Source organism: Condylura cristata, unplaced genomic scaffold (genome assembly GCF_000260355.1).
Source record: "Condylura cristata isolate star-nosed mole 26May11 unplaced genomic scaffold, ConCri1.0 scaffold00006, whole genome shotgun sequence".
Lineage (NCBI taxonomy): Eukaryota > Metazoa > Chordata > Mammalia > Eulipotyphla > Talpidae > Condylura > Condylura cristata.
The window spans coordinates 26,274,392-26,299,373 of NW_004567107.1; the positions used below are offsets into that span (position 1 = coordinate 26,274,392).

General features: G+C 37.0%; 1 protein-coding gene across 1 annotated transcript in view; it reads right to left on the bottom strand.

Annotated features, from left to right (window-relative positions):
- Positions 1–628: 628 nt before the first annotated feature.
- ZCCHC7 (zinc finger, CCHC domain containing 7) overlaps positions 629–24,982 on the bottom strand; it is a 43,200-nt gene continuing 18,846 nt past the window's right edge. The window contains exons 5-8 of the mRNA XM_012721242.1: positions 24,665–24,700; positions 6,816–6,911; positions 3,824–3,941; positions 629–1,934 (exon numbers count right to left, since the gene is read on the bottom strand). Coding sequence (XP_012576696.1) covers positions 1,477–1,934; positions 3,824–3,941; positions 6,816–6,911; positions 24,665–24,700 — 708 coding nt within the window. The 3' untranslated portion in view covers positions 629–1,476. The remainder of the gene's footprint in view (positions 1,935–3,823; positions 3,942–6,815; positions 6,912–24,664; positions 24,701–24,982) is intronic.

A 24,982-nucleotide genomic window follows, 5' to 3' on the forward strand; every position in this document is an offset into this window, starting at 1 on the left:
AAGAAATAATATGGGGAAATAGCTCCTTCCTCCCACCCTCTGAGCAGGCCTCTAGGTACGAAAGACCCTAAAGAAGGGCAGTTCCACTTCTTCTCTGAAACAAGTTGCTTAGGATCGCAGTCACAGCCCATGGATAAACCATGCTTTCCCCGGGGCTCAGGGAATGATGCCAATTACCTCAGCGCTCTCTGCTCTGGGGAGCCATCGTTAGTGGCTGTCACCACACCAAGGGTGGGAAAAGACTGATTACTCAGCTCAGTTTCAAATAATCGCAGCTGAGGTTATAAAACCAAGCACTTAGCTGAGAGCTCGGAGGGTGCAGGGAAGGTGGTAGACTAGAAAGACCGTGCACCTCCAGCTGACACTCAATCTGATTCAGGAGGGAGGAGAGAATCTCCCTTACTCCCACCAAAGACACAAAAGTTATACAGCAGTTTGTGTACTTTGCACAGAATAAAATACAAATATAAGCAGCCAGACATAGCTTAGCTGATTCCACTCTGTTCTACTGAAGCTCAGAGTGGGGCTTGGGTCACAAGTGCCCTCTGACCTCAGTTCCTGGAGAGCTTGCCCTCTGTCACCCAAATCTGCATCACCTTTTTGTAAAACAGGCAACTTTATTTACTGGTTCAGACATTTTATTCTTCTTGTTCTACACTAGGCTTTGATAAATACAAAAGGTACACAAGTACAAAATTTTGTATAGCTTTGTGGTAGTTAAAAAAACCCATGAAAACAAAGCAATTTTTTAAGTTGGGCAATTTCATCTCTACATATCTGAGTGACAGTCTTGTTGGAATCTTCTACAAAAAATCTTGCTACAAAAATGGTAAAAATAATTTTGCTGGGATTATATCAAAATCTTTAATGAGTCTTTTTCAACTCATTTCAGGGAACCTGTCTTGTGACATCTGTGATGGTTCGATGCCTCACTTGCATTTCGCTTTAGCCAGCAATCCCTTGTCTTTTCAGGGCTCCGGTGGGGAGACCTCCATTTTGCAATCTGTGATACTCTCACCAAAGGAAGATCCTGATACCGGTTTCAGAAACAACAAAGGCTGGATTTAGATGGATAGTTATTATCCTTTCCAATGTAAAAAAAAGAAAAAAAAAAAAGTAATGCTGAAAAAGAATGACGAATATTTCATATTAGCATTAAATTCTCTTCCAGAAAGGATTTCATTTCCAAACTCACACTGCAAATGAATTACATTTGACAAACTTATCTTTTCAAAGTAGTCTTAAAAAAGTTTTCTTTAAAATATTAAGTCTTCCTGTCCCTAGATTCTGAGTAAAAATGATATACTGGAATAGGCGAGTCTGAGTTTGTCTTTGTTTTTTATCTAATGGCCTGCTGGACCTGAGCGCTCCTGGCTCTCTGGCGAGCAGCTTTGGTGTGGCTGGGAAGAAGAATACTCAGGTAATCACAGACAGCAAAGAGGCTGCCGCGGGGCCTGAGGACCCCTGGGGTCCCAATCAGAAGCTGTCCCGCACCTTAGACTTTTTCTTCCTCTGCTTGATAAAGAATAAATTATCATTGCCATCCTCCTCCAAGGTGCCCTGCTTGCCCTTGGGCTGGCTCCGCTTGCCCTCCTTGGGCAGCTTGTCTTCCCTGGGCTTGTGGTGATGTGATGAGCGGCGGAAGGACTTGTGAGGCTTCTGGGGTTTGAATGTGCCGGACTTTGAAGGGTGGGCTTTTGGACCCCTAGGAAAGTCCTCGTCCTCCTCATGACGCTTGTCAGCTTTCCTGCGCTTCTCCCGCTCCCTACTGTTCCTGCCCTTGGCTTCTTTTTGCGTTTCCTTCTTTTCTTGAGTCCACCGGTTGCTTTTCCATGGGGCGTGGCTCTTCCTCTCATCGTGGTGAGGCCCTTTATCCAGGGCTTCCATATGAGTTCTCTTGAACTGTCTGGGAAGCTCCCCATTTCTCTGGAGTTCTGGAAAATACAAAAGTATTTTTCCATATTTAGTAGCTAGATCATTCACGCAGAGCTCTCTAGGCTAATCATTTAGCAGACAGGGGAGGCAGGCATTTAAAAGAGTGCTTCCTAAGGCAACCATCAACTGGCTGCAGTACATTATTTCTGATCACTAGAAAGGGAAGACATTCGGAAGTCCGGTGTCACTAATCTTATCCAATACTTGCACCAGGTTAGAGACTGGAGACGTGGACCAGTGAGAGCCGTGATTATATTCGCTTTGTGAAGAAAAGTCCTGTCTGACCAAGTCAAGTTCCTGTGGTAATGGAGACAGCCCTCTAAGGGGAAGCCACATGGATAAGAGGGCCCGTGACCGTCTCCTGTGACATTTCAATTACCCTCTGAAGGTAAAGTCTGGCCACAGTACTGGTAGTAGAGGCCAAACCGGACAGGAAATTACAGCTCCAGCGGGAGCTAACTGGCTTGGAGAGTGGCACACACACGTGCGTGGCGGCAGCGGAGCCAAATGTGAAGCTGTAGCTGCCAGGGCTTGGCCCTCTTGCTCTAAGTGTCTGGTGGTGGTGACTGAGGGGCAGGTGAGAGATGGTTGTAGTGGGGGCTGAAAATGGGCATCTCACCAGAACCTGGAAAGATACAAGCCAGTATACATAGGGAGAAAAAAAGAATTCCAGGATGTGCAGCAAAAATAAGCAATTACTATGATTTCAACATAAAATAAAAATTCTAGTTAGTCATAGTGAGCCTCTAAGTGGACTGGTGCTAGAGTTTTCAATACAATTAGCAAAAAAGGAAGACAAATTGTTTTTCTATGAATATAAAGGTTACAAATGTTTCTGTGGAAAACCTGGGACACGGAGAAAAGTATAAAGAAAATTACACAGAAAATACCCATAGTCCTTTAATTGAGAGGAAAATTTTTTCCAATTTAGTTGTTTACCTTCATGTATTATAATTTCTATATAGTTGAAATAAATTTTATGTAAAATATAAATATGCAGGAATTGAAAATAATTCCTCTATTCTCCCTCTGAGTCCTTGTTTCCTTCTGTATCTTCATTTTGAAAAGGACTTGGAATCAGAGAGAGTCTACAAAATAATAAAGGCTACAGAGAACAAGTCCAACTTGAACAACAAAGGCCCATTTTGTCCCAGGAGCAAGAAAAGTAACCAGCCTGGTCAACCATTGAGGTAGATGGCAAGAGCGAACAGGGGTAGAGATAACAAACTTAAGTTGTAAGATGGTAAGTTGAGATAGAACTCTACATCAGCACCCGGAAGAAAAGAAATCACAGAAGGACAGCTGTGGACCGAGGGCTCAGCTCGTAGGGTGGCCTGAAGGAGACCACTCCTAGGGGAAGCTCCAGGCAGCAGGCAGCAGGGAAAGCCTCCCTTTCCATGAGCAATACCAGGAACTTATAAAGGAAAAAACAGTTACCCGGCAAACAGAAAAATCTTAAAGGAACCTTTACAAAGTCTGCATCTACATGTGCCTAGAAGTATTTTCCAAAATCATCATATAAGAAAAATGTTTATTGTGAACAGGTTATAACACAAGCATTTTTTCTAAAAATTATGTTTCTTGAAGTGAGGCTGGTTTACATTGTTGTAAATGCTTTGGGGTTATAGGTGCAAGCCTCTATAAAGATATATTTTCATTCTATGCCAATTACGACAATATGGCTGGAAGGCAAGATTCTTGAGGTGGGTACTTGCTTGCTGGTAATCAAACAAGTGCCAGCTTCTGTAATTATTAAAAATATTTTCTGTGCCAAACAGTAACTTCCAAAGTTGATTATCCAAAGACAGTGCAAAAAAAAAAAAAAAAAGAAAGAAAGAAATTTAGGAATGACTGCAAAGAAGATCCAACAAGAAATCTAACAACGCACCTTTTACTTTTCGTTTTATTCTCTGTTCTCTTTCCCGAATTTCATATTTGTCATCGTAGTAATAGATGAACGGAGATGTTGGGAAGGTCTGGTTAGACATTCGTCTTTCTGTACATTCCTGCAAATTGTATTTTAAATTATGACGTCACAAGGTCACACTGTTCACACAAGATTTTTGCAAGACTCTGGATCATGTTAATGAGCGGGGAGCCCACATCACTGACGCCTCACTGCGGTGCAGGATGTGGTGTTGCAGGGACACTCGAAGGAGCCGTCAGCCCAGCACCAGCTTGCTTACATGCTATTATGTGAGGCTTTGATTTGCTCACTGTATTTTTTTTTTTTTTAACCTATGAGACCCTTCTTATCTGCCCCCCGCTCCCAATTTTCCCTGTCAAATGCCTCCTTTCCATCAGGGATGTGGTGTGGTCCCCACTACTTGCACCTTTACTAGAGGGCTTATTTTACTTGTCTTTAAATGTTGTATTAGTCCTTTGCTTGTATATGCCTCCTACTAGCCTTCCATTAAATCAGTATGATAACATAAAGAGCTGCTTTCCTAAACCATCATCCATAGTGGTCCGACCATTTCCACAAAAGACTTGAGTCTAAGATTCTGCCAGGATCTGAATGTTTATGTTCTTCCTCACTCCCCCCAAATTCTTATGCTGAAATCAAAATCTCCACTGTGATAGTGGAGGGTGAAGGCTTTGGGAGGTGATGAGGTGATAAGAGTGGAGTTCTGATGTATGGAACTAGTATTCTTAGGAAAGAAGCCTCACAGAACTTTCTCAGCAAGATATGGACCCTCACCAGACACCTTTGCCAGTGCCATGATTGTGAAAAATCTCAGCTCTGTAACTGTGAGAAAGAAATTTCTGTTGTTTCTAAGTTAGAAGCCCATGATGATAGCTGCTTGAGTAGACACAGACAGTTTCTAACCATAAAGTATTAAAAGTAAATTGTGAGTACCAGGTCACACTGTAATCACTCCTTCAATTCACTGCTATACTCCTCCAATATCCACCTCCCCAGTTCCCAACCCGCCCAACATCCTTTTTGTAGCTTCCTTCCTATGTAGCTACTGACAGCTACCCCCCTCCCCTACTCTAGAGTGGAGTCAGGGAGGCGTAATGTCATCTCCACCTCAGGTTACCTTGCACATGAAGAAGCTGAATTTCTAAATCTGCATTGTCCCAGTTTGGGTCCCCTAAGGTCTATACTGAGCTATACAGTATTTTAAATATTTTCCAAAGCTAAATGTAAATTATATTTTGATTATCCACATCGCTGGTCTCCTCCATTAGCACAGACAATTGATCGTTGGCTATATAATTTATCTACTATTCTGGATTAGCCACACCACTGATCTTCTTCATTAGTGTGGATAATCTAGAGTTCTTCATCTATGGCAGTGATGAGACTGCCAAATTTGCTTCATTATGAATTAGAAATTATCTCAATCTAGATTTCAGGGATAAATTCCAAGTGCTTTCAATGTATTTCCTATCTCTGCAAACAGAAGTGACTAGTAAGCAGTATTTGTTCAACTATAATTGTTTTTCTTTAATTGAACAAACATAAATGTTAAAATTATATTCCTTTGCTTTAAAGAGGTAAGCAAGCATAAATTATACATCTGCGTGATCTGTGTGGCAGTGGACTGCCTATGTGACTATGTTTCCTAAACAGTGTTGGCAACGTCTGAATTTTGGCAACAAGGAGGAATGCACATAGTTAAGAGACCTGGAGACAGTAATTTTGTAAAAGAAGTATTCTCGGAGTTTTCAGTGTAAGTCCTATAGCAGTGAAGTAAGTATATATTGCAGGGTTTCTTCACTGATATCACTGCACTATAGGTTTGCTCTTTGGAACACATGACCCAAGTGTAAGTCTGGAGATAAAGAACCTGGAGACCAGACTGCTGAAATTGGGACTGAAGATCAGAACCTCATTTTAGTTTTTACAGCCCACCCTCTTTCATTCTGCTGCTGCCTGAGATGGAAGATGAACCCGAGCCGCTGCTGGGCTCTGTCTAGCATCCTCCAGGCTGTTCCCTCCCACACTGCACAGCTCCGGCTTCAAAATGGACACCAAAGAAGAGCTGCAGCCAGAATGCAAGTTGTGACCGGTGACTCTATCATCTTACTGCTCAGTCCCTGACTCACTTTGAGGACTTTGCAGCCGCCTCCTGTCTTCAGACCTGATGTGGTATTAGTTCATCTCAGTTTCTAGGCTGTTAGAAGCCTGCCTGGAGACTGCAGCAGATACATTTCTTCACACAGACTTGCTGGTTCCCATGCTAATACCTTCCCTCCTCTGCCTCGAGCTTTCTGTACTCAATGGATGGCTTCTGAGTCTATCCTATTGCATCCTGGCTTTGGGATGAGAGCTGGCTGAAAGACCCCTTCCCCACTCACAGGAAAGTTTGCTTTTCTCTGACACCTCAGCATCAAGAACATACAAAACTTGGCCTTTCAGGTAGGGCTAGGGACTACGCAGGCTGAGCAGGGGATCTGGGCCTTGTGGGACAGAGAGCTGCTGATGCAGCACCTCTTCCTTCCCACTGGTGACAGTCAGGGTTTACATGTGAATGAGGGCAATCTACAGAACAACTATGCCAGGGAAAAGTGCAGATACTGAAGGGCTACACAGAAAATCTAAAACCATGAGGTGGCTGTGGTGAAGCACTAGAATGATAAAAGCTCATGAGAACTGCTATTGTCCTGTTGAGTGTTATTATGTGTCTGGATGATTTCATGAGTTGGGTTTGTTTTAGCCTAACTTGTTCACGCATATTAGAAACAATCAGTAGATGATGCTCTGCCATACCTGGGAGTCTGGTAGGGTGAGAGAAGTATGTCAATTGGATGTTAATTTATATATGTAAAAAAAAAAGCAAGTGTTCAGAATTACACTCTTATCTAATTTCTATTTCAGGAGTTACTCTCTGAATAATGGTGTTTTATGCCCCAAAGCCACTGAAACTTACGTGTCCATAATGGCCTTCTTGCCCACAGTTGTAGCAATATGCTAAGGCTGATTGTCCAGAAGGGGTCTTCGGTTTTTTGGGTGGTCCAGGTTTGGTCTGCAACATGAATATTGTGAGGCTTTATTAAATATTAGAAGAAAATTAAAATTTCATTCTTTTCAAAATAGCTGTTTTTCAGATAAGAGATTCCTTGGAAATACTGCCTCCCAGACTTTAGTGTAGAGGCCCCATATTCAGATGATTCTGTGAGTGAAAATGTGTAAGAACATCATTCTTTTATTTCTAGCATCAATGTGTGCTTTTCTTTCCTTCCTTTCTCCTCAGTCTGTTTGGCACTGTACCCAATGCAGTGTTGGGTAACTCAGACAGGGAAGAATAGTGGGCTGGCAGAACACAACAGATTTATAAACAGGTAGTGACAGAGGTGTGCACGAAGTTTTAATGGAGCAGTAAAGAGGACTCACCATTGGACTTAACAAATCAGTCAAGGAGGTCAGAGAGACCTTCCTTGGATATATAAATTTAAATTTACTCTCATAGAAGTAGGTGTACATTAATGAAAGGCAGGATCGTAGGCTGGGGGACAGCAGGAACAACGGAAACTGAAGAGAGCTCACGTGTTTATGAAGTCTAGGGGACAGGCACAGTTGAAGATGAGGCTGGAGAACCCAGAGCAAGAGATGGAGGACCTTGTAAGCTATAGTAAAGAGCTCAGGCCTTACTCAGTTTAAAGTTTTAAGTGCAGGTGCAGAAGAGTTAGAATTGTATTTTGGAAAAATGACTTTGGCTTGTAGCTACAGGGAGGGTGACTAGAAGGCAGAAAGTTAGATGCCAGTGAAGGCCAATGCAGATGAGGTGACGAGGGCCTCAACAAGAGTAACAAGGACAGGGAAAGGGAACAGATTTGGGCAATCCATGAGAAGAGAGTAAGAATGGTCATGTTCCATCACTGAAAAGACATGGGGAGTAAGGGAACTGAGGCTTTCCAGGTTTGTAACTTGTGTGAACTAGTGAATAGTAGTGCCGACAACTGATTCAGCAGTGGTGGGGAAAGTTGGAGAAGCCAATTCAGAGGGAAGGGTGATGACATATTTCTGGATATTGAGTATGTAGATGGAGATGTCCTTCTGGCAGGGAATGGGACTGAGCTGAAGATAAATCTGAAAGTAGCCGGCAACGTAGTAGAGAGGCTGGAATGACCAGCAGGGGTAGGCTGGCTGCAACCAGTAAGAACAGCAGCAAGAGGTGATGGCACATGGGGCGCTTTGGTGATGGGAGGCCCATGGGGATTACAACTGAGATGGATAAAGGCACAAAATGATATAAAAATAAACTATTATTAAAAAAAAAAAAAAAAAGAACAGCAGCAAGCTCAGGACCCAGCCCTGGGCACAAATCACATAAAGGGAAGGCAGAGAAGGTTAAAGGACCAGAACCACAGGAGAACACAGTCCCAGGTTGTAGAGAGCAGTTCCAAGAAGTTCGATAAACTGATCAACAAAGTCAAGAGAGCAGGGAGGCCTAATGAGAGCAGAGCTGAGAAACACTGTCGGCAGTTGTGCATGGGTAACCTCACTTAGAACAATTCTGCATTCTGTGAAGAGTACAGTGATGGCTGAAGAAGACACAAGCAAAGGTGCTAGCACTATAAAGAAGAGCAAGGGAAGGAGAGTTTACACACAAAAGTGAAGACTGGTTACTTCCGGTGGGGAAAGAAGAGCACACAGAAGGTTTTGGGGGGAGCTGCAATTGTCTATTTCTTGAACATTTCTTGATCAATTATTAATTTGTGTACATGTTTTTATATACTTTTCTGTGTTTTTAAAAGTCAGATGGAAGTTGAAGAAAAGGAGATAGTAGGTACATACTGTTTTGAGAAGAATTAGTAAGAGGCAGAACAGGGCTGGACAATACTCAGGAGGGGACTTGGAGGAGAATATGAACAGAAGGGAGAATACTGAAAGCCAGTAGAGATGGAGAAGCTGAAAACAGGAGAAAGAGCTGGGCAGAGTAAGATACTGAGAAAACAGGAGATACTGTGAAGAATAAGGAGATAAATGAGAATCCCAAACTAAGATGAAATAGAAAAATATGGTAAAAATCTTAAGAGCTGAAAGCACCCGGGATGGCAGGTATCAAGGGAAAGAAGTACATATCCAACACCTATCTTCTATAAAGATAATTCTTTTTCTGAGATGCTGTTAGGACAAAAAGTCTGAAAGAATCAGTCATGTCTAGTTATGAGAGAATCTTAGACAAGCTTCTTTTTTAGTGCTTAAAAAGTAAATATTTTCAACGAAATGCCTATTTTTCAGTGTATGTGACACCAAATTCAAAAGATACTAAAAATTACCATGAAAAGTCTGCCTCTTATTTCCGTAACTCACTCAGTTCCTTTCCTGAGTGTTAAGAGCTTTATGGGCAACCCATTTCTTGGGTTCTCGTGGGGATTGGTGAAGTACATGCCAGCACATGCACGCGAGTACCTATGTATGTATGAGCACACACACAATGCAGTACACACATGTTTGCCCACTTCAAAGTACAGAAGGAAGGGATTTCAAGGACTGGGCGATCAAGAACAAAACTAAATCATCCAAAGACCAGAGACTGCAAAATTCAGTTATCCATTGTACCCTGGGCTTATGTTCTATCTCTGACTCTTGTCAAGTCACTTATCTTAGCCTCAATTCTGTAAATGGGGATCATGTCACGGTGCTCCCTCATAACACTACTGTGAGGCATATGTGAAACACATTCCTCTTTCAATACCTACCAGTGAAACTTGACCAAGTAAACACCTCTTCCTTGAAAGCCTTTCCCCGCTTAACCTCTCAATGACACACTGTTCTGCTTTTCTTCTACCTCACTGGCTGCTTCTTTTCCAGTTTTCTTTGCTGCCTCTTAGCCATTTCTGTGCCCTCCCACTCCACTCCAGGCCTCAGTCAGCTGACAAACCTTCCTTCTCTGCTTAATGTCTCCTTCGGTACTCTCATCTAATCTCGTAACTGGCCACTCTACAATTCCTATATTTGACTCCTAGATCTCTACCAAAATGTTTAACAAGTATCTCAGATTTATAAGTTAAAATCAAGTTCCCATTCCCCAAATATACCCTCCCATTACCTTCTCCAATTCTATCCTAATAGTTGTTTCAGCCACAAATCAACAAACTTGACTTGTCTTTCATACACATTTCATGACCAAAGTTTCTATTTTCAAAATACATCTACTTTGTTCTATTTCACCACTTCTTTCCTGGTCTGACCTGTTACCTCTGATTCTAATCATTGCAAGAGCCTCCTATCTGGTCTCTAAGCTTCTAACCTTGAACCCAGTATATTTTCAACACAGATGCTTTCAGCATGTAAATCAGATTATATCACATATCAGCTCAAAACTCTCCAGTAGCTTCTATCTCACTCTGAATAAAAGTAAAAATCTTTACAAAGGCCCACAATTTGCCTCCCCCACCATCTTACTATTCTACCATTTTTCCTCTAGCAATCCTTTCATACCTACAGCACTTTTCATCATTCTACAAATACTCCAGGTAAATCATCACCTCAGAGTTTTGCATACACTAATTTATTGTATAAACATGGTGGCTCCTTCACCTCCGTAAAGTGTTGGCTCAAATGTCATCATAGTAAAGCCTTCCTGACCACTCTATTTAAAACCGTTACTCTTTCCAATGGCATTCCCTATCTTGTTTCATAGCCTTTGGAAAAAAGAAACACTTTTTTTTTAAAGCTCTGTGGCACTCACTGTACTTGACATACTATATATTTTACTTTTGTTTGTCTATCCCTACAGGCAAGGAGAATGTAAGCTCTACGGAGATAGGAATTTTTGTCTTTGGTTCACTGCTTCCCCACAGACCCGAGCACAGGGCCAGGCATATAGCAGGAGTTCAGTAAATACTGATGGATGAGTGAATAATAAGGCAACGCCTGTGGAAGGCACACAGCGCACAATAATCATTCAATACTTTTAGATTATTATTAATACCTAGATACTTTGGGAACCTATTTCAATATTTTATGTCAGTAAGGAACAACCTATAAAATTATGCCTTGATTTATTTTAAAAAAATTACAACTTCACTTTGACAGTGGTGGTACATATTCTAGAAGAATCAAAAAAGAATTAGTAATGCAAAGAGAATGGAAACTCAGTTTTTTGGTGCCAGGGATAAAGAGATCCTTCTTAATCAAGATTTTGAAAGCATGTTCCATGTTGACAGTTATTTTACTTTGAAAGTAATCTCATTCAAAAAGCTTTAAATTTAGCCTCAATGTTCATTTATGCCCCTGGATGAAGTGCAAACATTTGGATGCTCAGTCATCTGAATAATGTCACTAGTTAAAAACTTCCATTATTACTAATAAAAATAGCAACAGTATTTATATTGTGCTATGAAATTCTAAACTGTTTCACAATAATTAATTAGTAAATGACATGACAAACGCTATCTACATACTTTCATTTTAATAAACTATCGTGTACGAGGGCTTTAATAGGAATGAAATCAGCCTAGATCTTACCTAATTAGAGAACATTTCTGTGTTAGAATACAGTACTGAAAACTCAATAATGATTTCCCGTGGACAAGTTTTCATACTGTGATCGAACAAAAATCTTACAGCTATTTAAAGTGCTGGAAATTTAAATATGTGATTCAATACTTCTGCCTTAGAGCATGTCTTTATTTTTAATTAACAGTAAGGGTCCAATTTAAAGTAGAATGTGTCAACCGATTAGTTCTAAGTTCCAGGTTCTGCTATATACATTTCTGTGCTGAGGACAAAAAGTTAAATGCAAAGGAATGAATGTAGTTTTTAAAAACTTTTTTAAGTTAAAAATTCATTTTAAGACTTTGATCCAATGGGTACCAAGTGAACTATTTATAAAACCAGGTTTTTTTTTTTTTGTTATAGATATTTAAATAATCTATATTTGTAGGGTGATATCTTGGAGATTACTTTACTATCAATATATAGAAGTAATAACCTGGTAGATAGCATTACCTATGAAAGGTCCATCCCATCTGCTATTCTTGCTGAAAGCTTTTCATGCACCAGTAAACTCAGTAAATATCAGAAGATAAAGCATAAGCCTACCACGCCACGGATTTACTCCTAATGTCTCCTCAAAGTGCAGCCCGATGCAACGATTACAAATGATTTTCTTCTAATGTCATTTTACATAACCCTTTTTTCTGCATGAGTAGTTAGTGCGGAATGAATGAATGAATGCCATTAAAACAGTTAATCATTATCTGGGACACTGGCCTTACCCCCTTCACTACTAGGAATCTCCATGACAAAGGCCAAGAGATCAAAAAACGCCAGTGCAGCCCCAGCGCCCCATTTCTAAGAGTAATTTTTTATGCAAATGAACTCGCTGGGCATCTCCCTCTGTGACCTTCAGCTACCCTTATCTAAACTGACTTTGATCCAATGAGGGCTTACTTTTAGTTGAAGCTCTTTACTATACAAGATAGGCAATCAATTTCACTAATTAAGGGGAATTTTTTACTCTTGGGAATGCAATATGGACTTACTTTTATAATTAAACATGTGTAAAGACTAGACCATATGTGTTTATTTACTAATCAATGTTACTTGAATATATATTAAAAAGCAAATATACTAAACACTTGAGGTAAATGTATTCACAACCACATGTAACACTGAGTAAAGTACTGAGGTGCGCTCCAGTCTTTCCAAACAAGTCACATTTGTACGTATACCTCATAAATGGGTATGCTTCAGAACCGTCTTATTCTTTCAAAAATATTTCCAAATCAATTTATTCTTTCAATAAGCTTGCTATTAGCCCACGCCTCCCCCCAATATTTTTGCATTCAAAAATTCCAACCCAAGTTATTAAATAGGACTTCTCAAGCTTCTATCATAGTCAAAGCCCATTAGTTGAAGTGACCTAATGGTATGAATTTGACATTCAAGCTGAACAAAACTGTAAATTTAAAACCTATATCTTTCCAACTTAAATACACTGTTTTTATTGCCTACTTGAGATGAGCTAGAACATCCTAAGTATTTTAATTAGTTTTATAAAGAGCAGGCAAGGATTAAAGAATGGATGCCCCCCCTTCCTTTGGCACAGTTTACAATATAAATGCCAACAGAAATGCAACTGGCACAGCCTCAAGAAAAATCACACCTGGGGTCCAAAGGAATCAAAGGGAGAAATTTAAAAATTGGGCAAACAGTTTCGCAGTGAACTGAACTAAAGCTGTGTCTGTGAGAAAAAAAATTGAAGGCCCCAGATGACCCAAGACAACACAGGATGGGGCCCTGGCCTCCGTTTACAAGTTTTTCTGGGGTGGGTTCCCCCCACCTGGGGACCTGACCTCCTGATCTGTGGCAAACATGGTTTTGGATTAGGCCTTCTATTTGTGCAGCATTCTGGCAAATATTAACAGCATCACTTCCCTTTGAGGGGGCATTGGGGCAATTTCCTTCTCCCAGCTAAAGACTTTGAAATTATCCTAAAACAAAGCTTCTTTTATGAAATTTTTAAAGCTTTTAATATTTTTGTCAGTTAAAAACAGACAGTTGTATTCCAGTGGACATTACCGCTAGTTTTCCCTATATCTGAAAAATGCCATTAAAAGCACTGTATATAATGATTTACCTATGTTTTTTATGTGTTTAAAAAAAAAAAAACAAGTATGCCATGTAACCGACAGACTCCCAATCCGTCGGGTAATTCCTTAATTAGGCAGATTTTTGAAACATGTATTATGTACACAACAGACCGGAACGTCTCCTTTGGAGCATTTCCTAGTCTATCGGGTGATTACATCATTAAGCCACACATGCTACGTAGAAAAAAATCCTTATGAAAATTCATGAAAAAATGTACAGCACATCATTAGCATGCAGCAAACGTGTATGCTTTTGATATTTTCTCTGTTAAAAAAAAAACTACATGAAGTAATTAGTCCAGGTCATGAAAACATGAGAAAGGCACCAAACACTGGTAAAAACGAAAATTGCAAAAAATTGCCTCTCTCATGGTTTAGCTGAGAGTAATTTACTTTATTGGAAAATGGATTCTAAAATAGTGTTCATTTGGACTGCAGCACAATAAAGGGTATTTTGTGTTTCTGATTGGATATTTCTTATATATATGTAACTTCTTCCTGACCCTCCTTTTGAATACTTGTAAGTTAAACAAACCAATGGGTTGGAGGTTGCAAATGACTAGAGTTAAGACCACTAAATATTAAGGCCTTGCAGTAATGTGTTTGTAGACTTGTATCTTCACTTATGTAACCAAGAGTATTAGGAAATTGCATGTGTCTCTTTTTCAGAAGGTCAATACTATTTTAAGTATTCTATATAGGCCTAAATTGCTGGCTTAATTCCCAAAAGATTATAGACTTGCATTAAGTGCTAGGCAAAATCTAAAAGGCAGTATGTTTGAAAACTAAAATACATGAAGCACAAGTTTTATAAAAAGAAGCTAAAAAACTTAATCATTTTTTATTTTAATTGTTCTAGAGACTGTCCTTCCCTCCCCAAAACCCTAATAACAAAAATAGAAAAAACTCAGTAAGCAGAGAACAATGAACATATGCAAGACAGAAAGGATCACAGTAATTCACTCCCTGAATGCTCCAAATCTTCATGGCTTAAAAAGCATCCCAATTTTCTCCAAAGGTAGTGGCATTTATTCACTGGGCCATAGCTAATTTTACAGGGAATGCAAAAATGTTAGTTTAAGTTTAATTTACCACCCTATTTAAATATTTCCAATGTAGCTCTCAAACTGCAGAGCTATCCCTCCGTCTATTTTAATTTTAAAGTAAGTTAGCAAAGGCTTCTTTCTTAATCCCCAGAGACTACCTACATAGTGACACAAACGCACAAATTTATGACAGCAACATAAATGCTCTTCTGAAGTAATGTGCAACATTAAGTGAAAATCGTTTCCTGGAAAGATATTATAGGTATCTATATTTTATTTGCCATCTTAAACATATCTGGGTCTTTATGGCCTTATTTTAAAAATGTATTTCCTTTTTATATTTCCTGGTGCAAATGGACTGCATAAATAAGCAATGTGCTATGAGGCTTCAGACCAGCCGATAAAACCTTTCAATTTTCATGCCAGCTTCTTCTTTTGTAATTCAAATCCGCCTGGAAACTGGCAGCTCTGAAAACTGAAACAAGCACTGCCACAAATACCTTGTAATGCTATCGACCTTGTCTGCCCATGCAGTGAGAAAGGGGATGCGTATGTGTCTGCAGCCATCCAGATAACACAACTCATTTTTTTTGGGGGGGTGGGGTGGGGTGGGGATAACAGAAGCCAGCCCAGACTGTGCACCAAAAGCAGTCATTACCAGGCGCGCTGGAGAATAAGTCTCTTCAAAATACACAGTGCATTTATAAACCATATATGAGGCCGAGCCACTGCTGTCATTACCAATTTTAATTTAGCTCCTTCAGTTTGCCAGCCAGATAAACTCTTTAGTGCTGTTTTTTAATCTATTTGCCACATTTTATGTTTAAGATTATAGTAATATGGACAGGAAAGGGAATCACTTTTAGGGGAAATAAAGAAATAGATCCGCTTATCGGCACCCATCAGAAAGTTCATTAATCAGCCAGGCTTTGTGCCCTCTAAATTGAAAGGTTAAATAATCCTCTCAGGAATATTTCTCGGCCCCTCCGCCAATTGTCCGGAGAGAAGCTGCCATTCATAGCACGCGGGATCAGTGACAGGGTATCTTACCACTGTTTGGACCCCAAACAATGATGGACAAATGGCCTGGTTTACAAAGAAGCTTTTAGTACATGGATGGAAAGGGACCACAAGCTTTGATGCAGGGTGGAGGGATGACGAGGGCATGGAGACAGGATGTGGGGGGAAGGGACAGGAAAGAACATACATGTGTGAAATCATGAACATTTTATCTGAATGTTTACTGGGGTAGACTCTCAAGCACAGAAACCACACTAAATACATATCTTCTGACCATAAGAAGTGCTTAACATATTCAAATCTGCTTCTATATTGTGCACACAATTGCACATAAACCATCACCGAATAGAACCACAGCTCTATTATATTTGTTTGCTAATACACAGGGGATCCAAATAAACCCCAAGATCCTCATTTTTACCATAACTCCACATGACTTACAATACACAGCACTCCCCCTCCGCACATCCCAAGCCTGCTTATTCTACTGAAAAACTCTAACCATCAGTTACAAAAGCAAGGAATTCCACAGCTGTAAGGACCTATTTGAGGAGGACAGTGATGCTCTTTTTACTTTTACAATATGTCTATCTTAGATCCTGCTCATCTTAAAATAAGAACATAGTATAGGAATGTTCTTTGAACATGCACAAATCATGTGCATTGAAAGAGCTTAAAAAATTGTTTTGCTGGACCTTTACTAGAATGTAAGTAGGACTCTGCAATACAACTGGCCAAGCTCTTAATACTCTGCATTTTACTGTGAAATCAGGCTGGTTTCTGGCATTAGTTATGTGAAGGCATGAAACAGTTTTTCCTTAAGTACAAAAATTTGATATGCTATTGTGACGCACTCCTCATCTGATCAGCATAAGTGAAAAGTATTTTAATCGGTATGTAAGAGAATTATTCAATTTCTTTAGTCTCATTACTTATAAAGATAGCAAAATATTTGTATAATTTCATTTGCTTATGGTAAGTAACTATATTCAGATGACAATGGAGAGAATTTAAGAGTCAGATTTGTTAATATATATTTTTCAAAATAGAATCACATCTTTATATGGTCTATATTTTATATAGTTATTTTCATTAGGTGATAAAGTAGCCAAAATACTTTTGTGACCTATTTTCAAAAGTTTGATTTATAGTGTTTTGGGTATTTTTTTGGCAAATCAAGTTAAAATAAATTTGCTGCATTTAATTAAAAGCTACTCACCTACATTTATAGAAAAGAGAAACATAAATAATCAGAAAATGAAAACTGAGGCAAATAATTTTGTTAACAAAAGCACTTGCTTCTAAGGATTTTTCATAACTATAGGAAGGCAACATTTTAAGAAGACAGAGTAAAGAGCTCATCAGGCATAGCCTCTTAGGCAAACAATGTTCTTTCTAAAAGCTATTAGGATAATCTGAGTTTGGGAATTGTCCAGAGGCTGCCTCTACAGGTGTGAGGTGTCTCTAAAGTTTGCTGTACTGAAGATCGAATGGTGCTGCAGTAGGCTATGTGCCAGGTACTGTCCTAAGGTACTTTACATTTATCATCTCATTCATATTCAGATCATCCCTACAAAGCACTACCCCCATGTTCCAAATGACAAAAGTGGAGGCTTTTGGAGCTAAATGTTTTAATTAGGCTTGCACATCCAATAAGTGAGCCTCAATTTGGAGCAATGTCTGACCCCAGAACTAGCATTCTTTCTTGCCTATTTAAAAATTCCCTAGTTATTTCCTCAGAAATACATCTGTCCTTTCAGTCAAATTTTCTAGCATGTTTACTGAAGGACTTCAGTAAAATGACGAGGAACTACGGTACAATTGTAAACAAAGGGAAGTGTGAGAGATTCAAGAAAGAGAAAATTAAGATTTCACTGAATAAAAAAGGCCAAGAAATGATCCAGACCTCAGTTCCCCTAACTCAAAAAGATATGTGGGGCAACCCACAAATATGTGTAAAGGAACACTTTTTATGCAAAATAGGTGTTTACAGACATGGGAATTTTCTGAAAGTATAAAATGATCTTATAGAATCTATCTAATAGATTCACTTCAATGCGATTTTTGAAAAAGGGAATGAAAAGAGTGGAGTAATTTTACTATCAATTGTTACATACTTGTGCATTTTTTTTATAATGCTAATGCAGATTTCTGAATATTCTCATTGAACAATTCTTGTTTCTGCAATGTGATCTACTAGTGTATTGGTATACTATCAATAATTAAAGTGAAGGTCTATTTTGTTTCCAAGCATATTTAAAAAATTTGGGATGTTTAAAGTATTGGAATACTATGAATAATTAAAGTAAAGGTCTATTTTATTTCCAAACATTTTAAAAATTTGGGGCATTTAAATGTTTTCTAAACATTTATCATTTTCTTTCACATAATATTTTTGGTATTTCTAGCTTAGAGTTGTTGGTTTTGTGGGAACAATACTGAACTCAAAAGAGAAGAAAATACCCACAAATGTATTAAAACAAAAAAAATGTAATGCTCATGACTCTCATATATGGAGATTAAATGGCAAACTAATTTCAAGTCTGAAATCAAGCTGATTTCATCAATAATTCATCTGCTTTTAGTAATTTAAGAGATTTTGCTATTTAAAACCTTAAAGTTATTCAACTTAGGTTTATACCACAACAGAAAATACAACTAGTTGAGAGATACTGCTTATGTTAATAGGTAAAGGGGTCCTTTCAGGAGTCATTTCCTGCAGATTACTCAAATGACTGACCAAAACCCTTGAAGATTGTGAATGATCATCACTGTGAGTAACTAAGGGACTCCAAATACCTAAAACCTAGTAGGAATTACTACTATGTGGAATTATTACCATGTCATTAAATGCATGACTAAAAAAAGAATGTTTAAAATAAATTTCATTGGTCCAGTATATTTCATCTAATTTATTCTCGACTGAAATGTCCAGAGATTACAACAAGCTCAATCACCTGGAATACATTTATTTAGGGAATGACATGAATCACCTGTTCAGAAAACACCTGCAGAATAACCACTGGGACATGCTAAAATTACATAATACACTACTCGACTATATATAGTCGACATGCTAAAGAGTAGGCAGCACTCAACATTTCAGATTTTCATACTATAATTTATTAATGACTTAGAAATATGTAGTAGATATTAAGTTCATAACTACTAAGAAATGGAATTACCATAAAATTCAAATATCAAGAAATTACTCCTACAATAACTGAGTATAATTCCTTTGTAAATAAAGGTATAAATACCTAAGAAAGAGAGAAAATAGTAAAAAGTGAAAAAATAAAAATGTAACAATGTAATGTTTATTATCCTCAATGTAATGTTTATTATCCTCATTTGTAAAAACAGTAAAAAAAATGAAGGCCACAAGTATTTCTTTACATTTTTCCAAAAGAAGTAAAACTTGAACTCTACAAGTAAATCTCTAAGTCCTAAGACTTGCCCCCAGACACTGAGAGGCAGACAAAAAATGCGCAGGGTCTTTTTTTTGTCAGAAGAAGAAAGGAAGTTACTGTTTATAATACGGCGGCAGATTCAATTAGGTTGCTACTGAGCAACATGTACCACCTAAAAAATGAACAGAAATCACAGCAACATTAGAGCTATTTAGAAGATGGTAACACACAGCTGTTTCGAGGACAAAACACTAATTTTTTCTAAATTGTGAGGGCTGCACACTTTTCATTGCTTGATTATGTAAAATACTTTAATCTACATTAGAAACAGCCATAAAACACTATGATATTGCTTAAATATATTAATGCAAAGAAAACCCTCAAAATATGTCACACTGATTTCCCAATTAAAACAAATTAATATTTGCCTTAAAATACTGAAAATCAACTAAGTTGGGAATTCTCTCTAAAAAGAATGCCACTTCATACTTCTTTGGAAAGTAGGAACTATTAAGATTATCTCACGTGTTTTAATAAATAGTAAATTACATCCTAATCTAAATAATTTTATTCTCCCCTTCAAAAATAAGTGTGTCTGGGGAATATCTGAGGAAAGGTTGTGAAAAGAAAAATAACATATGCATTTATAATTCACAATGTTCACTTTTCCCCTTTTCCCTTACAGAAGCTTTAGAAAATTGCTTTTTTATGATTTGGCAAATTGTATTTATTTTTAAGTGAATCTCATTTATTGAGATTGATAATTCTAGGTATCATTTACTTTGAAATTGCATTTTCCAATTGCTTCCAATGATAAGTTCTGGCAAAATGTGGACCAATAGGCCAGTGATATAAAGATTAAGAAAAACATCAGTTGACCTATTTTGTAAATGCACTAATTATCTTTAATACAAAATTAAAAACATGATAAGATACAGTAAAAAATTACTAGCAAAGTACTGACACTAAATTCCTTGAGAACAAGGTAGTTATATAAATATGAAAGTATTTTATATTTTCCATTTGAAAAGTCTTAAACATTTTTGGGCACTGTCCACATGTATTTTCAAGCTTTGGTAGCATTGATAGTCCTACAAAGTCATCAATGCTTACTCAGAAAATTACAGCCACCAACTAACTGGAAACAAAAAGCAGCCTGATAAATTCTGTAGCATTCTCACAGAAAAGATGCCCCTAAGAACTACAAAATAGCTATGTGCTTTCTGAATTATCAGAGCACTAATAGTCACTTCAGCATTAAGGGCAAATTTAGTGAAATCTAGAACTCTGAAAACTTAACAGAGATAATAGCTCAATTGTGTATCAAATAACACTTAGCTAAAACATTGAAATAGTGATGGCAGATATGGAAGAAAAAACTAAAATTTAAACAAGAGTCTTCTTGGTTCTTGAGGAAGTTGGTGAAGTGAATTACTACCAAAATAAGAGCTTACTGGAAAAGAGCCTATAAAATGTCAGTTCACTTTAACCTGTATGCCTAGATTTAAAAAATGGTTTTAAGAAAAAACTGACTTAAATACTTCTAAAATAAAGTATGTGGTGGTTTTCAGTCTACTTTGGAGTTGTTTAATATTTTAAAATACAATGTATACTGTTTTCTTCAAAACACACACACAAACACACAAACGAAAAAAAGAAAGTCATATAACTTGATATCCACGTTGTGAACAGAGTTCTTGTGGGTTTTGCGGTTCTGCTTATGTAGCCAAGAAACCCTCAGAAAGACATTCAGGATTCCCAACATCTATCAATGTAAGGTTTGAGGTTGAATTTTTGAAACTTTTTCTCATTTTATTTAAAAAAAAATCCATTTTAAAATCAGGCAGTTAGAAAATTGCTACATCTCAATGACAGGATTGCATTTTGTGAAGTCTTACACAATAATCCACTTTCTTATTTCCTTCATTTACTACATAGTTCTGAAGTTAAATTTAAATCTGTTGACACCAAAGGATAACTACTCTGTGGTATGGTACCATTCTCATTTACTGGAAAACTCATTTTCACACTATGAAAATATAGAAAACACATTGTAAATTAATGTTTCTGGGTGAGGAGCGAAAAGTGTGTGGCCAAGTCAAATGGTAACTGTTAATTACGGTCCAGAAGACACCTCATCCTTTCAGCTAGTTCAGGTAAGACTACTCTTGATTACTAGTAAACTCTGGCCACAGGGCTTTTCTAGACTAGGAGGGAAAGAAAGGAAACGACTATTCTCTATTTTTCTGACAGAAGTATAAATTTTGGCTATTGCAAATGTTAAATAGAAAGAAATTAAATACACTTAAAATGTAATCCTTCCAAGAAGGTAACATTTGCTTCTTGCTTTAAAATATTTTGTTAAAGGTAGTAGAGGTTGTAACATATTTTAACAATGCACACAAAGAAATCCAAAGGCAAAATTAAACATAAAAGATGTATTGTCCCTTTCCGTTCTTAACATATGCAGCCCCCCAAACAGCAAACTTCCCAGTTGTTTTAAACAAGTGGATTAAAAACAAGATTAACAAAATGTCCAAAGCATGTCAAATTATAGCTTCTACTAGTTAAAAATTCTGTTGATTGTAAAACTCTGTTGGTGGCCATTTGACCTAGTATTTTTTAATATAAATGAGACTAGAAATGACAGGGGGTGGAGGAGGGACTTTCTTTCTTGAATAAAGAGGGAAATTTTTATCTAGAATGAATTATCTGGAGATGAAAAGAAAATTCAAAATCAGGCTTTACCAAAAATCTGAAAATGTAACAAATTAAAATATAAGAAGTGTTATACAATTAAAAACTTAAAAAAACTTCCTAAGCACTTTTAATTAGGTAAATACATAAGTGATTTGGGGAAATTATTTAACGCTAAACAATCATGTAAATAAATATTTAAAATAAAAAATCAAATGATGATAAATAAATAAAAATAAATTATTTCCATGCAGATCTTCAAACTGATAACTGAAAGTCATTAAGTTAGATGATTTTACAGTCATTAAGTATATCAGGAAAAAGACATGGCCGGATAATTGTCATAATGTATAGATACATATGATCTAACACCTAGATATTTAGATAGAATCTAGATAGATTTCATATAATGTCTTAGAGTTTTATTAGCATTTACCCTAGAAAATGATGATCTTAGTTTTTATTAATATAGTGAAGTATAGGCAAGTTTGGTTAAGAAGTTATTCTATCCAGACATAAACTGTTAAGGAATTTTCACTTGGTCTCTCATGAAATTGCTAAAAAAAGTGAACATATCCTTCTGCAATATTCTTCGTGCTTCAGAATATATTTTAAGGAATTTCTGATGTGGAATATTTTGGTAAGTCCATTCATATTCTCCACCTTTCCTATGTGCATGAGACTCAGTATTTTGTTCATCCTAAAGCCATTTTTTAAAAATAAGAAAATGGTTCTTGTATTGTAGTGGACTTTAAAATGTAGTTTGCTAAATTTCATGTTGTTCTATAAATGACCTGCTAGTCTTATTGATTGGGAGGCAGTCATAGTAATGGAAAAGTTTTCAAATGTAAACATTCTCCAACTGGATGAATCTCCATGCCTCCCCAACCCCCAAAGTATAGCTCATTTTAGGTAGAAATGAATACTTTTTGGTTAGAATAAAAATTACTCAATAATTAAGTGTAGAAATTTCCCCAGTTTTGCGAGTACTGGTTTCAGTGACTATAAAGTAGCAGTTTTAACCTGGGCTTCCTTACTTGGTCACTGCTCGGACTGACGCCACATTCACGTGTGAGGGCTACTGTGAGTCAATAGATGGCAGTCCATCGCCTAGTAAAAGAGCTGAAGATGACTAAACTGAGCATGTATCTTCCCTTTATTCAAGATTAAGTATTGCTTAATTGTACACATTAGGATATTGCCAATACACATAATTATTTTGAGTGGACTGACATATATGTATACCTGTCTATGAATATACAAATTTAGAATGGTGAACTAATTCTTAACTGATAAATACTAATTGTGGTAGTCATTTTAATATTATTTTGGAAAATTAATCAGGATTCTAGATTGAGAGATTTTTCAGAATGATTTTGTTATACCTCTTGATAGAATATATTCTAATTCCTCAAAAGGCAAATTCATTTTGTTTCGGTTTATTTATTTCTAACTCTTCTTTTTACATTTACAATTTGTTTTCCTAAAGCTGTAATTTTCAACAAGTCTTCAGCTATTTCTTCTATATTAAATAACCAACATTTATCCTTCTTTAATAGTGCTATATAATAGTAGTTGCAAATAATGAAAGGAATAGCCTTGATATGAAACAGCACTTAAATAGTTCTCACACTTCAAGTTTTCAAGGTTATAATTCTCTAACTTAGGGGGAAAGGAAAAAGAAGTGCAATTTATATCATTTAATGTGACTTGTTTTAAAGAAAAAAGTGCTGGATAGTACAAAGAGTAACTGGGATCTAGGAAAGTAAAATATATGATTGGATTCCAATCAGGTTTATACTCTAAGGATTAGGATTAAATTCTTCTAGTTAGGATAAAAGCATTGTAACACAGGCACAAACTTAACGTATCTATGTATGAGTTACATCTATAACATATTGTGTAAGATATACATAAATGCAAATATTTCTGTCTTTTTGGTATAACACTAAAGATTTTAACAAAATCCAGTATGGGACTTGAGGGATAGATGAGAAATTACAGGTTTTTATTAAGAATCTTGTGAAACAAACCATCTGATATTACTCCTAGCTTCTTGGGCCTGTGATAAACTATTATTAAATTTAACTCTACTTCTTTGTTTACTTTTTATTCTTAAAAGAGGAAACGAGTAAGAAGACATGTTTTGGAAAATTGTGTACTTTTTATTTTTACTACTTTTCTTAAGGAAAAAACCTTCCTAATATCTTAAACCTTAAGGAATCACTTTTTATTCATTATATAAATGTATAGTTAAGAGTAATTTTTATTGTTGTCTCTTGCTCAGCCAACACACTTAATAATTAAAAGAAATGACTAGTAGGACTGTGTTGCATTACTGAAAATAAGCTGACTCCATGATATTGTGCATTAGTGAGCTGATTTCCATAGCAAACTATGTTTTCTCCTTCCACTTGGCCTAAAATCAGAATAAAAGAAAACCAGAGGGTTGAATAACCTGAATGGTATTAAACAGATATTTATATACTTTGAACAAGTCAAGAAGGGCTTAAGGACATGACAATAATTGCTCTATAAGAAATATAACACTAAGCTTTTCTAGTTTCATTAAAAATATGTAAATCATTCAGGAAAGTGAGAAAATTGATAATGGAGGATCTTGTGGACTGTATGCTTGTGTACTACAGACAGTACAACATTTTAAAGACAGTGAATTACTATTATTTTTATGACGCCTAACATACTTTTCCCCTTTGATTTAATGACTGTAGTCTGGGAATACTGAGATATCATGATGTAATAATTAATGATGTGAGTAATAAACAATGAAAATGTCCTAAGAACAGGAAGCTAAAGAAAGAATAGGATAGTGGGCAGGGGAGAAGAGAAAAAGTATATTATTGCCTTCTCAGTGTAAAAACTCTTCAGATGTTTATTATCTTCCAGCAGAAGATGCTTGTCTATATTTTATGGTCAGCAGTTCAGAGAAGGGTAAATAGGCTAGGTCTTGGGGAAAATAAAAAAGGTGTTTCTACTCACCGTTAGGTGATACTGCCTCCAGATTTCTGGGCAAGCCTGGAAAATAAAAATATTGATCAGCTGGGAGCATGAAACAAGGTACTTTACAGCCTGTTGGTTTTGGCATAACCCAGCATCCACCGGTGTCGGTCACAGGAAAATAAGAAGCTTAACAGAAAGGGTCTGCATTTCAGCTTCAAAAACCTGGCTAGACAGTTTAATTGAATTTTACACTGGTTTAACACACTCCCTGCCATTGTCAGAAAGCCAGTAACAAAGTTTTCTCTCTCTTTTTTTCTTTTCAGGTTAGAAGTTTTGGGCACTAAGATGTGATTAAGA